Here is a 15,856-nt window from a genome sequence, read left to right as displayed (position 1 = left end):
AGTAGTAGCAGCAGCAACAGTAGCAGCAGTAGTAGTAGTAGTAGTAGTAGCAGCAGCAGCAGCAGCAGCAGTAGTAGTAGTGGCAAAGGCAGTAGTAGCAACAGCAGTAATAGAAGCACGGCAACAGTAGTAGTATTAGTAGTAGAAGTAGAAGAAGAAATGGTGATGGTGAAAGTAAAGGTCCTGGAAGTCGTAGTAGTAGTAGTAGTAGTAGTAGTAGACGTTACCTAATAAACTGCAGATCTCGTATTTATTAATATTATTTAACCTTGACTCGCGATAAATGTTGGAAATACAGAAGGGAACGCTACCATAAAACGTTCTCACTCTCAGCCAGGCACGGTGTGTTTCTGAGGCGTCGCTTTAAATAATGTTCCCGGCTCCAAGCGGCGGTGTGTGAATTTTGTAACTCAGCAGTGTCGGTTCCACATAGTTGCACGTTTTCCCCCTGCTCTTATCTGTCAGGAATGTTTAACACAGTCAGCTGTCAATCACGCGCTACACGAGCGATTGACAGAGTTGTCTCCCCTAAACGATACACGCCTGGAGATTGAAATGCGCTTCAATTTGTTAGTTTTTAATAAAAGGTAAATATTCCAAGGAGTGTGTAGTAAGTTTATATTTCGTGATCAGTCAACATTTAAAATACTTTTGTATGCTTTTTTAACGCCGAACGCACGCATGCAGACAAGATTGCATTATTTACATAAATATTAATACTGACTAATAAGATGATAATTTGGTACCAGAATTCGATACCGTCGTCACTTGCAATATCTGACAACCATTCCGGGATGACGGACCCGTACCAATGACGTAATTCAGTGTCTCGTTCCCATTCGGGACTTTTCGTCAGCACTCGTTCATTCCCGGCATTCCCGAACAGTTCGGGGTAAACTAAATAACGTGCGAGTTTGTGGTGTTTGTATACCTGTGATTTAATACGCCATTATCACATTACTTGGCCCCAAGAAAGGGCTCACATTTTGTACTCTTGTGGGGAATAGAATCAGGGACTTCGGCTTAACGGTCTAACGCTTTAACCACTAGAAATCTCGTGGGCAAAATGCTTTGTCAGTGCGGATATTTTGTCCTTGTTTGAGATATTATTCGGTCTGTGAAGGCATCACACAATCTGACCTGGATGGGATCACGTATAAAAGTGTTGATTGACAAGAATTAAGTATGCAAGTCCCTCAAGTTCGTCCATTTTCAAAAGGTCACAGAAACCTGCTTTTTTTACTTACTTGTCCCAGCGAAACAATTTGCACAGTTGATTCAATCTTTTTGTGGGTATCCGTATCGCACGTGTCATGCCAAAATGAAAACTTGACACTTACAACCGTTGACTTTAAGGGTCAAAGGGAGACTACTCTTCAAACATTACAACCGATATTAATGACAGGACCTGTACACGTTCCATATAATTTTTATCAATAGAGTCACGAACGTGATCTAAAAAAGTTTAATGACAGGACCAGTACACGTTTCCTATAATCTTTATCAATAGAGTCACGAACGTGATGTAAAAAAGTTTAATGTCCTTGCACATCACAATTAATTATATAAAAACACACAACAGTGTCGAATAACGAATTTCTGTACCAGAGTGAGTGAGTGAGTGAGTGAGGTTTTACGCCGCTTTTAGCAATATTCCAGCAATATCACGGCGGGGGACACCAGAAATTGGCTTCACACATTGTACCCATGTCGGGAATCGAACCCGGGTCTTCGGCGTGACGAGCTAACGCTTTAACCACTAGGCTACCCGACCGCCCTCTGTACCAGAATTTTCATGCGAAATATGTGAAGTTGGTGTTGGAAAATTCAAGATGGCTGTTACTGACGGTACACGGTCTCATTTTAGGGCAGTAGTTCTGCTCTTTGATTGGTCAATCTCATTCGGTCGCGCCATTCATCGAGCAGGCAATGTAGAAGAAAAACCTTTGCCTTTTTCAGTGCTGGGTATATCAAGGCCAAGGTCGTCTACGGCGGACGGGGCACGGCAAAGGGCTTATTGAAACGATTAAACGTATGTCAACTCATTATACCATCAGGATTATGTGTCTCGGAAATAATGATGATGGGCGGGCTGACAGGTGCCATCGATTGAACGTGCTTTGGCGCGTGGTATTTGTGTACACGATCCAATAAACCAAGAAATCGGCAAGTTATCGGTACAAGTTCTGTGCAGGGATTTTGGCTCGGAATCGAAAAAGCACGATATTTTGAGCTTCTGAAGACGCTAGCTCCAAGAGTACGGCTTCCATTTTCTCTATCTATGTCTCATTGTGTAGCTATATGTATTGGCTTGAAATGAGTGTATAGTTTTATAGGGTATTTACAGTTTCACTGTTTCATTCGTCCTCGAGTTGGTCTCGTTGCACCCCTTTCCTTTTATATTAGTATACTGACACTGGGTGTGGCCATATATCTTGTAGCTGCTATTTTTTTGCGTTACAAGCCCCTGTGATATCGTTTCCATATGGCAAGGTCAATGTCGTGTATTGCCACCATAAGAGTAAAAAAACCGACTGGCATCGTCGCTCCGTGGAAGCAATCGGATCCCGAATTATGGTCTGGAGAATATTCACTCAATCTGCCTGCAGTGCTGTACACGTGCCATCTGTCGGAGGTTCTGTGGTTATTGCTGACGTGCTCGCAGTCGTTGATCCAGTGCATCCCATAAATGTTCCATTGGGTTTAAATCATGAGACCTGGACCACGGCAGTACCTGGATGTTGTGATTCCTGAAAGAGGCTGTTGTCAGTCTTGCCGTGTGAGGTCGGGCGTTGTCTTGCTGGAAAATGACGTTCGCTTGTTGAAAAATGGGAAGGACGTGTGGCCGAAGAATCTCATCCATGTAACACAAGGCTCTAAGGCAAAAATTATTAGACTAATTCATAATTTCTAGATTATACAAATAACAAGAACAAGTTTTCCCTGTAATTAAGAGACTGGCGTCCGCTTATTTATCCTATTACTAGGAAAGAATTACTATAAACCCATGGACAGCCTTGGAGCAAGCCTATGTCTGGGCTGATATCCTACGCAATTCTGTCGTAGTTGTAGAGGTGGCCGTGGTGGTTCTTTCACGTAAATGACGTAGCCGTATGTCCTATGCTTTAGTCGATCGGCTCTGGGAACGTCACGTGTTCTCCCGCGTGTCTGATAATGGTTCCAAAGTCGTGTAATGGTGCTTGGCGCTACGTGGAAAAACCTGGCTACAGCTGAAGATGATTCTCCATTTTGCAGTCGGCCGGTGGCGTTGTTGCGTCAGTCGTGGCATGTTTTCGCTGTTCACTTGCTGTAAGATTGTGATGGTATGCAAATGAAAACCTAACATTTTTATAGACCAACAAGTGATGTTGCACGTGCATGCCATGTTGGTGCCAGGCTCTCACGTGGTTATGCTTTTGCGATTTTCAATCGTTTCACCAAATTTTTGTAGTACCTCATTCTTTCCACACAAATCAATCCCAATCCATGCAGAAATGACCAATTCATTTTTGGTATTAATTTTGTATGGATGTCGGCAACACTGTCAGATATTTACGATTGACTACTTTTGCGGGTTTTTGTGTGTGCAGAGTATACTAACATAATGTATATCGTGTTTGTACGGTAAAAAGTGAATAGGTCTTCAGCAACCCATGCTTGCCGTAAAAGGTGACCATATGCTTGTCGTAAAAGGCGGGATCGGGTGGTCAGGCTCGCTGACTTGGTTGATGCATGTCATCAATCTCAATTGCGTGGATCGATGCTTATGATGTCAATCACTGTATTGTCTGGTCCAGACTCGATTATTTACAGACCGCCGTCATATAGCTGGAATATTGCTGAGTGCGGCGTTAAACAACAAACCAACAACTGTACGGTTAAGAAGATACCAATACAACTTTGACTGACAAAATCCGACCAAAATCTGGTAAGCAGTATTTCAGTTGTATTATTGAGTCTTTAAGAACACAAATATCTGATGCTCATAAATGTTATTAGCAAAAACACATTAAAAGCGACTTGACTCGGATCTTTACGACATGCCCTATTCCGTGCACCATTCGGGCTCGCCTTGTTTCACATATGTTAGTGCTCGAAAGTTGTAAAGATTGGCGATTGCATCATAAAACCTCCATGCGACGTCCCCACTCTCGTAGAACGAGGATACACCTGCCTCTTGTTCCGTTTTACGATAGATTATCGCTATGAACCGCTATTTGACGTTCTGACCAACGTTTGATTTACGGCATGTCGAGTACCAGAAATTGTACTTCACATTTTACGACATCACTTAATGGTGCTGTTGCTTCTTACCCCCGCAAACACTCTGTTTCAAGGCCACTTGCAATCATCAACAACAATAAACACATTATGTTGTCCCGTTTCCCACAAAGGTACCCCCAGTCCCAAAAAAATAAGATGTATACACTCTTTTAAAAAACTTGTTTGCGACGGCTCGACGACATTCGGGGGTCTGAACAATTAACAGAACAGCGTCAACAACGGCGTTCTTGTGTGTCATTAAAGTTATCGTTATTTTTATGTTGTCACCATCTGTCAGACACAATATATTGTTGAGAGCGACTCAGATTACACAGTCCGGACCTCATGCATTGTGATCCCGGTGTGTACGTTCCTTATATGCTTTTACTTGTCGCTCTCGTAGTTCAAACTTGGACAATGCGTACGAAATCACTACGGTGGAACGAAACTGCGTAAGTACGACCTTCACCTTATTCCTTAAATGAGGACAAGGTTCGAACCAGTCCTAGTCCTTTTGGATGAAGTCATTCAAAAATCATTTTGTATTTGCAATTTACGATATTTATAAGGGACCATCTATATTTATCAATCTTGCATTTTTAACGATTATCCAAATTACACAGTGTGACAGGGTCACAATTTGACAAAGGTTGCCATGTATCTACAACGCCGCAATCTAGACTGGAAATTCGTGGATAGTCTCTCTTTCAGTATAAACACGCATATGGCAAGTAGGTTGTGTGTTTTTGTTTTATTTGTTTGTTATTTAACGCCGCTCTCAGTAATAGTCCAGCGATGTGACGGCGGTGTTTCTTCACATAAGGTAGGGCCATATGTAAGCTTTGCGGAAGTATCGCCTAAACGTTTCGAATGCAGTGGTCAGAATGGCCGTTGAGTTTGGATTCTACTTGCGTTACAACCAGGGAATACTGCCTTCAGTTGTGTGTCATCTTGCACACGTGGCGGGGATCAGTGCTCGCTTTAAGTGAGTGAGTTTGATTTTACGCCGATTTTTGCAATCAATATCCCAGCAATTTCCCACGGCGGGAGACACCAGAAATGGGCTTCACACATTGTACCCATGTTGGGAATCGAACCCGGGTCTTCGGCGTGACGAGCGAAGGCTTTATCAACTAGGCTACCCGACCGCCACTCGCACCATTAACACTGGTTTACCTAATCCAGGCTCAGTTAATTTTCATATCGACGCGTCCAATAACACTGATGACGTTACTGAGATTGCGGACGTAATATAAACATTGTTGACGTAATGGATACAACACAGTTGACGTTAAAATGTATCAGTGAGACATAACACAAGTATCATTGATGACGTAATGGACACAATATTGTTGACGTTAACATACATCAATGTTGTCATAATATAAAGTTCATTGTTGGCGTAATGGACACAATATTGTTGACGTTAACATACATCAATGTTGACATAATATAAACTTCATTGTTGGCGTAATGGACCCAATATTGTTGACGTTAACATACATCAATGTTGACATAATATAAACTTCATTGTTGACGTAATGGCCACAATATTGTTGACGTTAACGTACATCAATGTTAACATAATATAAACTTCATTGTTGGCGTAATGGACACAATATTGTTGACGTTAACATACACCAATGTTGACATAATATAAACTTCATTGTTTGCGTAATGGACACAATATTGTTGACGTTAACGTACATCAATGTTAACATAATATAAACTTCATTGTTGGCGTAATGGACCCAATATTGTTGACGTTAACATACATCAATGTTGACATGATATAAACTTCATTGTTGACGTAATGGACACAATATTGTTGACGTTAACATACATCAATGTTAACATAATATAAACTTCATTGTTGACGTAATGGACACAATATTGTTGACGTTAACATACACCAATGTTGACATAATATAAACTTCATTGTTGGCGTAATGGACACAATATTGTTGACGGTAACATACATCAATGTTGACATAATATAAACTTCATTGTTGGCGTAATGGACACAATATTGTTGACGTTAACATACATCAATGTTGACATAATATAAACTTCATTGTTGGCGTAATGGACACAATATTGTTGACGTTAACATACATCAATGTTGACATAATATAAACTTCATTGTTGACGTAATGGACACAATATTGTTAACGTAAACATACACCAATGTTGACATAATATAAATTTCATTGTTGGCGTAATGGACCTAATATTGTTGACGTTTACATACATCAATGTTGACATAATATAAACTTCATTGTTGGAGTAATGGACACAATATTGTTGAAGTTAACATACATCAATGTTGACATAATATAAACTTCATTGTTTGCGTAATGGACACAATATTGTTGAAGTTAACATACACCAATGTTGACATACTATAAACTTCATTGTTGGCGTAATGGACACAATATTGTTGAAGTTAACATACACCAATGTTGACATAATATAAACTTCATTGTTGGCGTAATGGACACAATATTGTTGACGTTAACATACATCAATCTTGACATAATATAAACTTCATTGTTGGCGTAATGGACACAATATTGTTGAAGTTAACATACATCAATGTTGACATAATATAAACTTCATTGTTGGCGTAATGGACACAATATTGTTGACGTTAACATGCATCAATGTTGACATAATATAAACTTCATTGTTGGCGTAATGGACACAATATTGTTGAAGTTAACATACATCAATGTTGACATAATATAAACTTCATTGTTGGCGTAGTGGACACAATATTGTTGACATTAACATGCATCAATGTTGACATAATATAAACTTCATTGTTGGCGTAATGGACACAATATTGTTGACGTTAACATGCATCAATGTTGACATAATATAAACTTCATTGTTGACGTAATGGACACAATATTGTTGACGTTTACATACATCAATGTTGACATTCTTTTAACGTAAAAATGTATCAATGTGACATAACAAAAGTATCTTTGATGACGTAATGGACACAATATTGTTGAAGTTAACATTCATCAATGTTGACATAATATAAACTTCATTGTTGACTTAATGGACAAAATATTGTTGACGTTAACATACATCAATGTTGACATAATATAAACTTCATTGTTGGCGTAATGGACACAATATTGTTGACGTTAACATGCATCAATGTTGACATAATATAAACTTCATTGTTTGCGTAATGGACACAATATTGTTGACGTTAACATACATCAATGTTGACATAATATAAAGTTCATTGTTGACGTAATGGACACAATATTGTTGACGTTTACATACATCAATGTTGACATTTTTTTAACGTAAAAATGTATCAATGTGACATAACAAAAGTATCTTTGATGACGTAATGGACACAATATTGTTCACGTTAACATACATCAATGTTGACATAATATAAACTTTATTGTTGGCGTAATGGACACAATATTGTTGACGTTATCATACATCAATGTTGACATAATATAAACTTCATTGTTGACTTCATTAAATACAGTGTGAGTGAGTGAGTTGGGTTTAACGCCGCTTTTAACAGTATTACAGTTATATCACAGCGTGTCAGCTTAATGTGTGAGAAAAGCCGGAAGTGATGCAGGTCTCAGACGTTTCGGTGAAACCCACGAGCACGGGTATGGTGCTGACAAACCTAGAAACATAATCGGGGCGAATCGGGATTCGAACCCACAATCATAGGTTTCGCGTGCCCAAGGGACGCAACTCTGCACAGCGAATCGCGGCGCCTTAGACGACTGGGCCACCCGTGCCCCTTTATAATACAGACATCGTTGACACAATACAGACTCAGACCTAAACCTACGTAGGTATGGCAAGCCGTTTTCACATTTATTACGGAATTACAGATATCTTCAATTGTTTTACAGATATCCTGAATTGAATTGAAGATATCGTGAATGTAGGTGAAGATATCTTAATTAAAGATAATTGTAGATATCTGCAATAAAATTTAAGATATCACGAAATGAATTAAGGATTTGGTGAAGCGTATTACTGATATCTTGAAAAGAATTTCTGATATCTTGAATTCGATTATTGATGTCAAAATATAATTAAAGACATCAAAATGTCATGTTTTGTTATGTCAGTAGTTTAATTCCTGATATCTTGAAACTAAAGGCAGATATCAATTATTAATTACTTTAATAATGTTACTTAGATGTTAATTAGATAACTGATATCAATAATTGATATAAATATATCATCAAAATTATTAATGATATCTTTAATTGGCATTTTAATATCAATAACGGTTCGAATTAATAATATCTTAAATTGGATTAAAAATATCTCTAATTGAATTAAAGATATCTAAAACGAATTAATGATGCAATGCATTTGTAGATATGTACAACTTATTTCAAGGTATCTTGAATTGAACTTAAGCTATCTTGAATTTATTTCTAACATATATAAATTTTATGTACAGTAGGATGGTAATTGTTTAATGATATCTTAAATACATTTAGAGATATCACAAACTAATTTGTTGATATCACTGTAACATTTTAAGATACAGTAACTGTATTATGGATATTAGAAATGAATTTAAGATAACTTTAATTATTTTTTGATATCTTAAAACATTATTGATATCTTTAAATAAAATACAGATATCTTTAAAACAATTGAAGATATCTGTAATTCCGTAATGAATGTGAAAACGGCTTGCCATACGTAGGCGTAAAACAAGACGCCACTGTTTACATAATTCACATCATTTTTCTACATCATACTCATCATTGTTGACATAATATACATCATTGTTGACATAATAAAGACGGTATTGCCAACATGACATGTATTGTTGACAAACACCCTTGTTACTTATACAGACACGATTGATGAAGTGAAATAGACATATTGTGGACGTGGTTCAGACACCACTGTTGACGCAACAGAGATGAAAATGGTGACTTAAGATGGGCACACTTTTTGACAAAGTAAAGACACAATTGTTGACGTAAAAGAGACACCATTAGTGATGGAATATAGATATCATTGTTGACGTACTATAGACACCATTGTTGACGTACTATAGACACCATTGTTGACGTAATATAGATATCATTGTTGACGTACTATAGACACTATTGTTGACGTACTATAGGCACTATTGTTGACGTAATAGAGACACTATTGTTGCCGTAATAGAGACACCATTGTTGACGTTATGGAGACACCATTGTTTACGTAATAGAGACATCATTGTTGACGTACTTTAGACGCTATTGTTGACGAACTATAATATATATAGATGCTTGTTTCGTGGATAATTAGCGTGTAAAGTTTGGAAATCACATGCAGCATATCGTGATGAGACTAAAGTCACTCTGTGATAGGTTTGTCATTAAGTGTCTTCATAACGTACATACTTGTCTATATGTTTCTGTAGTAAGCGTTACCTCTGTTGTTGGGTATATACCATTGTTGACGTGAATGAGAATGTTGACGTGTATTTGATGTTATATATACTGAACAAAATTAAAAACTTCACAATCCTAAAATTTTAACATTTTGACCAGTTATCATTGTGGGCCCTTATTGTGTATTTAAACAGTTATGGCCACGTATTGTCTTCAGATAACACCCGTTTTTGTGCAGGTGAATCGATCAAAATCATGTGCACAGCACTATAGTGGCAAACGTGTTTTTTCACGTGCAACTGGTCACGTGGCCATAATACCGCACGTGTTTTCAGCCATACTTGTTAGCAGTCATTAACAAAATAAAGAAAACCACAAGAAAACAAAAGTCTTTACGGCCATTTGTCATGCCACGCCTTTCAAATGTGCAACGTGAACGTGCCATCGGCATGTTGCAGACGGGAACGTCCGTAGCTGAAGTCGCAAGGACGATGGGTTGTAGTCGGCGGACTGTTTATGATTTACAGACGCGTCTACGGCAAACGGTTATCACCGCTGATCGCCCTCGGCCAGGTCGACCACGTGTGACATCACATGCAGAGGATCGTCAGATTGTCTAACGTCACCTCCATAACCGATTTTTGACGGCTACATCAACCAGAAATGAACTGTTTAGGGGTAGACAGAGTGCGCAAACTGTTAGAAACCGTCTGAGAACTGCTAACCTTCAAGCACGACTGCGGGCCGATTCTGACTCGATTACACAGACGTCAACGTCAATTGTGGGCACAACGACACTTACGATGGACTCAGAGGAATTGGAATGAAGTCGTCTTCAGTGATGAATCCCGATTTAATCTTCGATTTGCTGATGTTAGGGCGAGGGTGTGGAGGCGCCGTCATGAACGTTACGCCCAGTGTTGTGTACAGGAAGTTGACAGATTTCGAGGCGGAAGTGTCATGGTGTGGGGTGCTTTCTGTGGCAATGCACGTTCAAGGCTTCTTGTCATCCGTGGCAACCTCAACGCTGCTGCTTACCGCGACCAGGTACTGGCACCAGAACTTCTGCCTTTTGTGGCAGCACATGGACCCGGTTTGATCTTCCAACACGACAATACCAGACCCCACACAGCAATTTTGACAAGGAATTTCCTTCAGAATGCGGGAGTCAACGTCATGGACTGGCCGTCAAGGTCTCCCGACCTCAATCCCATCGAACACGTCTGGGATGCTCTTGGCAAAAGTCTACGCACTCTCCAGAACCAACCACAGAATTTGCAAGATCTTGGCACCATTTTGCAGCAACAATGGCGTCGTCTTCCCAATCATGTGTTCACAAGCATCACAAGGTCCATGCGGAGGCGTTGTGTGGCAGTTGACAACGCACATGGTAGCCATACACGCTACTGAACGTGTGTGCCATCAGATTCTCGTGCTTGGGACTTATGATTTAAACTGTTGATGTTATTACCGAATACCGTAGGTGTTTGGAACAAATTATGGTGACCTACGTTAATTAAAATCCTTCTTTGGACATGAATGATTAAAAATTACCTTCTCTGATACATTCGTCCGTTGTATATCATATATGGGATTACTTTAAAAAATGTGAAGTTTTTAATTTGACTCAGTATAATACCATTGGGGACGTGATAACCTGAGATAGACACAACTGTTGACATAATCTTTGATACCTGTTTGGTAAAAGGTATGGCACGAACATTCATGTGACAATCCTTTTACATGTCGCCACGAGCTGGATTTGATGACATGGAGTTGGTTGGTTGGTTGGTTGTTTTACGCCGCACTCAACAATATTCCAGCTATATGACGGCGGTCTGTAAATAATCGACTCTGGACCAGGCAGTCCAATGATTGTTATCATGAGCATCGATCCACGCGATTGGGATCGATGGTGACATGGAGTACGGGTGTGGGTATGTCAAACAATGACTTCCTAATGTCTGAGACGGTGAGTGAGTTAACACGTGGAAGGCAAGCTCGAGAGGATGCAGGTCTTTGGTGAAACTTGGCAGGATGCTGACTAACCAGGAATCATAATCAGCACGACCCAGAGAATCGAACCCTTTGACGCCATCGTGCCCCTTAATTACTGATGATGTAAAGTGGGTCGTTCCCTACATTAAAAAACGCCGTTTTACTTACTGACACTGGTATGAGAGGGCACGGGTGGCCCAGACGTCTAAGGCGCCGCAATTCGCTGTGCAGAGTTGCGTCCCTTGGGCATGCCAGAAACCTATGATTGTGGGTTCGAATCCCGGTTCGCCCCGATTATGTTTCTAGGTTTGTCAGCATCATACCCGTGCTCGTGGGTTTCACCGAAGTGGTAAACGTCTGAGACCTGCATCACTTCGGGCTTGCCTCCCACATTAAGCTGACACGCCGCGATATAACTGGAATATTGTTAAAAGCGGCGTTTAACCCAACTCACTCACTCACTCACTGGTATGTTCTGACATTTTGATTGTCCCCCGGAATTTCGGTTCAGAAATTAAGATCGTTAACCGATCCTTATCGTGATCACTGGTTTGTCCGGTCCAGTCCAGATTTTTTTCAGCCCGAGGTCCTATATTAAACATTGTCAAGGCGGCATTTGCGTTAAACAGGAAACAATAACATTTGTATAGATACCTACTTTTCTCACTTTTCACCGACGAATGAAAAGGACCCGTGAAGATCCGGGGTAGAATAGGTCTTTGCTTGTCGTAAGTGGCGACTAACGGGATCGGATGGTCAGGCTCACTGACTTGGTTGATGCATGTCATTGATCCCAACGTGGATCGATGCTCATGATATCAGTCTCTGGATTGTCTGGTCCAGACTCGATTATTTACAGACCGCCGTCATATAGCTGCAATATTGCTGATTGCGGCGTTAGACAACAAACAAGCAAACAAAATGTGAAGTACGCTTCATTTTTTTAATCAGTCATTTATCTGTTTCAGGTAGCTGACAACTTCGGACTGCCATTGTCACTGGTGCTACTGATCCCGTGACTTCACGATGATCAAGTTCCGCCTTCAACCCGATGGCGTCCCCATTGCAATGAACATTACTGATCTGACTTACAAGGACTTTCCCGAATACCAGACAGGGGTGATTATGTGGAAGTCGATCTCTCCGCTGCTCATTCTGATTGGTACGTTCGGAAGCTTGCTGTCTGTCATCGTGTTATGCCGCAAGCGGATGCGAACCTCGACGACGATGTTTTACTTGGCTGTGTTGGCGGTCACTGACGTCTTCGTGTTGTATACAGGGTTACTGCGTTACTGGCTAAATTACACGTTTGACGAAGATATTCGCATTTATTCAGACTTTTCTTGCAAATTCCATATATTTCTTGTGTATGTGTCTCTAGACTTCGCAGCTTGGATACTGGTTGCGCTCACCGTTGATAGGTGTCTCTTCGTATTCGCACCTTTCAAAGCCCGGAAGTACTGTACCCTGCGGAGGGCGAGAATTACCGCCGCCGCCATGTTGGGTTTCTTGATGGTGATCAACGTTCACTTCGCCTGGTCGTATGGTCTCAGTCCTCGTACGATATTCGGGGAAGGGGTAGATTGTTATGCTGCTAACGACGACATGAAACAATTTGTTACTGTCATCTGGCCTTGGATTGATCTGTTCATCGTATGTTTCGTCCCGTTCACCATCATGATCATCTGCAACGTCATCATTATCAGGAAGCTCGCCATCTCTGCCAGCAAGATTCGTCGGCACACCGTTTCCGAGCGTGAGAGGTTCCAATATGAACTAAAATCGACCAATCAGAACGTACACCACATCAGTACTCCGCCTGGCCAATCAAAACATCCGAAGATCAGCGTCATAAGCACGCAGTCAAACAACAACAACAACAACAACAACAACAATACAAAAGCCAGATCAGCTTGTCCGAAATCGTCCCACCTCACGGTGATGTTATTATCAGTCAACTGCCTGTTCTTGCTGCTGACGTCACCAATTGTTGTGTACATGATCGGGTTCGGAACATGGCGCGAGGACCCTGATCCTCAAACCGAGGCTCGGCTCCATCTGGGCTGGTGTCTGGTGAATCTGTTGCAGTACACGAACAATGCCGCTCATTTCTTTCTCTACTGTCTCACGGGACCACGATTCAGGAGGGAGTTACTCCGAATGATGTCCCCGAAAAACAAAGTTAATGCTGAACCAAGCGTCACACTCGATCCGTATCACTGAAAGAAGTCACCGTCGACATTAAGTCCGATCACTATCTGATCTGGCCACCATACATGAGTTATATCAGATTTACATCAGATTTACATCAGATATACATCAGATTTACATCAGATTTACATCAGATATACATCAGATTTACATCAGGTTTACATCAGGTTAACATCAGATTTACATCAGATTTACATCAGATGTACATCAGATTTACATCAGATTTACATCAGATATACATCAGATTTACATTAGGTTTACATCAGGTTAACATCAGATTTACATTCTATTTGGAGACGGTACAGAAGTTTGGAACTTTTTTCAATATGTGAAAACAAAAGTAAACGGGATACATTGCGTTCACGTCTAGAGCAGTGAATAAGGTGCCACAGTTCTGAGTTTAGAGTTACTTCCCTTAGTAATGCCAGTATCCGCTATTCGAGGGTTCGAAATCCAGATTCTCCTCGACGATGATCAGTATGCTTTCCCGTGACAGTATCACTGTACTGATACGGGTCGCTGCTCTAACTATCAATCACGGATTCTGTGATCCAGACTCGATTACTCCAGGTCGATTGTACTGGATGTGATAAGGATACGTATATTTGAGGAGGCACGGGTGGCCCTGTCGTCTTAGGCGCCACGGTTCGCTGTGTGGATTTGCGTCCCTTGGGCACGCCAGAAACCTATGATTGATGGTTCGAATCCCGGTTCGCCCCGATTATGTATCTAGGTTTGTCAGCTCCATACCCGTGCTCGTGGGTTTCACCGAAGTGGTAAACGTCCGAGACCTGCATCACTTCGGGCTTTCCTCCCACATTAAGCTGACACGCAGTGATATAACTGGAATACTGTTAAAAGCGGCGTTATATCCAACTCACTCACTCACTGTATACTTGATGTTGACATGGCGGTTCTACCATGGGATGACGTATAACGATGCCAGGGTACCATGCTGCTTTGAAAAGGTGTGCTTAACTGCTTGTGTGCTTGTATAGTCTTCGTGTGTTTCATCGGTATATGGCTAAAACATGGCTGACACAATTTTAAAGTGTAACTCACTGTGTATATGGTTTAAGATGAAATCGGTAAGAACCGGTGCCTCAAGATCAACGCGAACTGTTATGTGGCTTCATTGATAGGGCACGCACATACGTATGTGGTCAGGTTTACCTGAACTTAACGTATTGTTGGAAAGGTACGTCACCAACGTATGGACTAACGCGGACAAGTACGTCACATAGGTAAGGGTTGAAGAGGACAGGTACGTCAGATACGTAAGTACTCTAGTGGACATGTACGTCAGATACGTAAGTACTCAAGTGGACATGTACGTCACCTACGTAAGTACTCTAGTGGACATGTACGTCACCTACGTAAGTACTCGAGTTGACATGTACGTCACCTACGTAAGTACTAGTGTGGACATGTACGTCACCTACGTAAGTAGTCGAGTGGACATGTACGTCACCTACGTAAGTCACCTACGTAAGTACTCGAGTGGACATGTACGTCACCTACGTAAGTCACCTACGTAAGTTCTCGAGTGGACATGCACGTCACCTGCGTAAGTACTAGTGTGGACATGTACGTCACCTACGTAAGTACTAGAGTCGACATGTACGTCACCTACGTAAGTACTAGAGTGGACATGTACGTCACCTACGTAAGTTCTCGAGTGGACATGTACGTCACCTACGTAAGTTCTCGAGTGGACATGCATGTCACCTGCGTAAGTACTCGAGTGGATATGTACGTCACCTACGTATTTACTCAAGTGGACATTACGTCATCTACGTATTTACTCAAGTGGACATTACGTCATCTACGTATTTACTCAAGTGGACATTACGTCATCTACGTGTGTGCTATTGTCTGGACATGTACTTCACATGCATGTATGTAGTTATGGCCTCAAGTGAAAGCAAACGTCCCGTACATATACACTCGCGAGAACAGATTGGTGGTGTATTCATGCA

At 40.9% G+C, this 15,856-nt stretch overlaps 1 protein-coding gene across 3 annotated transcripts in view; it reads left to right on the top strand.

The window, feature by feature from the left end:
* Window positions 1–14,608, top strand: part of LOC124110674 (apelin receptor-like) — a 58,421-nt gene extending 43,813 nt beyond the window's left edge. Inside the window, exons 1-3 of one of the 3 annotated variants that reach the window (XR_007218895.1) lie at window positions 4,591–4,715; window positions 12,635–14,044; window positions 14,144–14,608. Coding sequence is in view for 2 of the 3 variants with exons in the window: in XM_046470014.2 (XP_046325970.2) it covers window positions 12,693–13,889 (1,197 nt within the window). In the remaining variant the exon portion in view is untranslated. Of the gene's footprint in view, window positions 1–4,590; window positions 4,716–12,634 lie in introns of those variants that run through there. The other 2 variants (XM_046470015.2, XM_046470014.2) reach the window with 2 other exon arrangements.
* Window positions 14,609–15,856: the final 1,248 nt, after the last annotated feature.

Source organism: Haliotis rufescens, unplaced genomic scaffold (assembly GCF_023055435.1).
Source record: "Haliotis rufescens isolate VD_foot unplaced genomic scaffold, xgHalRufe1.0.p SCAF_67, whole genome shotgun sequence".
In the NCBI taxonomy this organism is placed as follows: Eukaryota; Metazoa; Mollusca; class Gastropoda; order Lepetellida; family Haliotidae; genus Haliotis; species Haliotis rufescens.
Note: the sequence above shows the minus strand (reverse complement) of the source record. Positions and strands in the feature narration are given on the sequence as shown.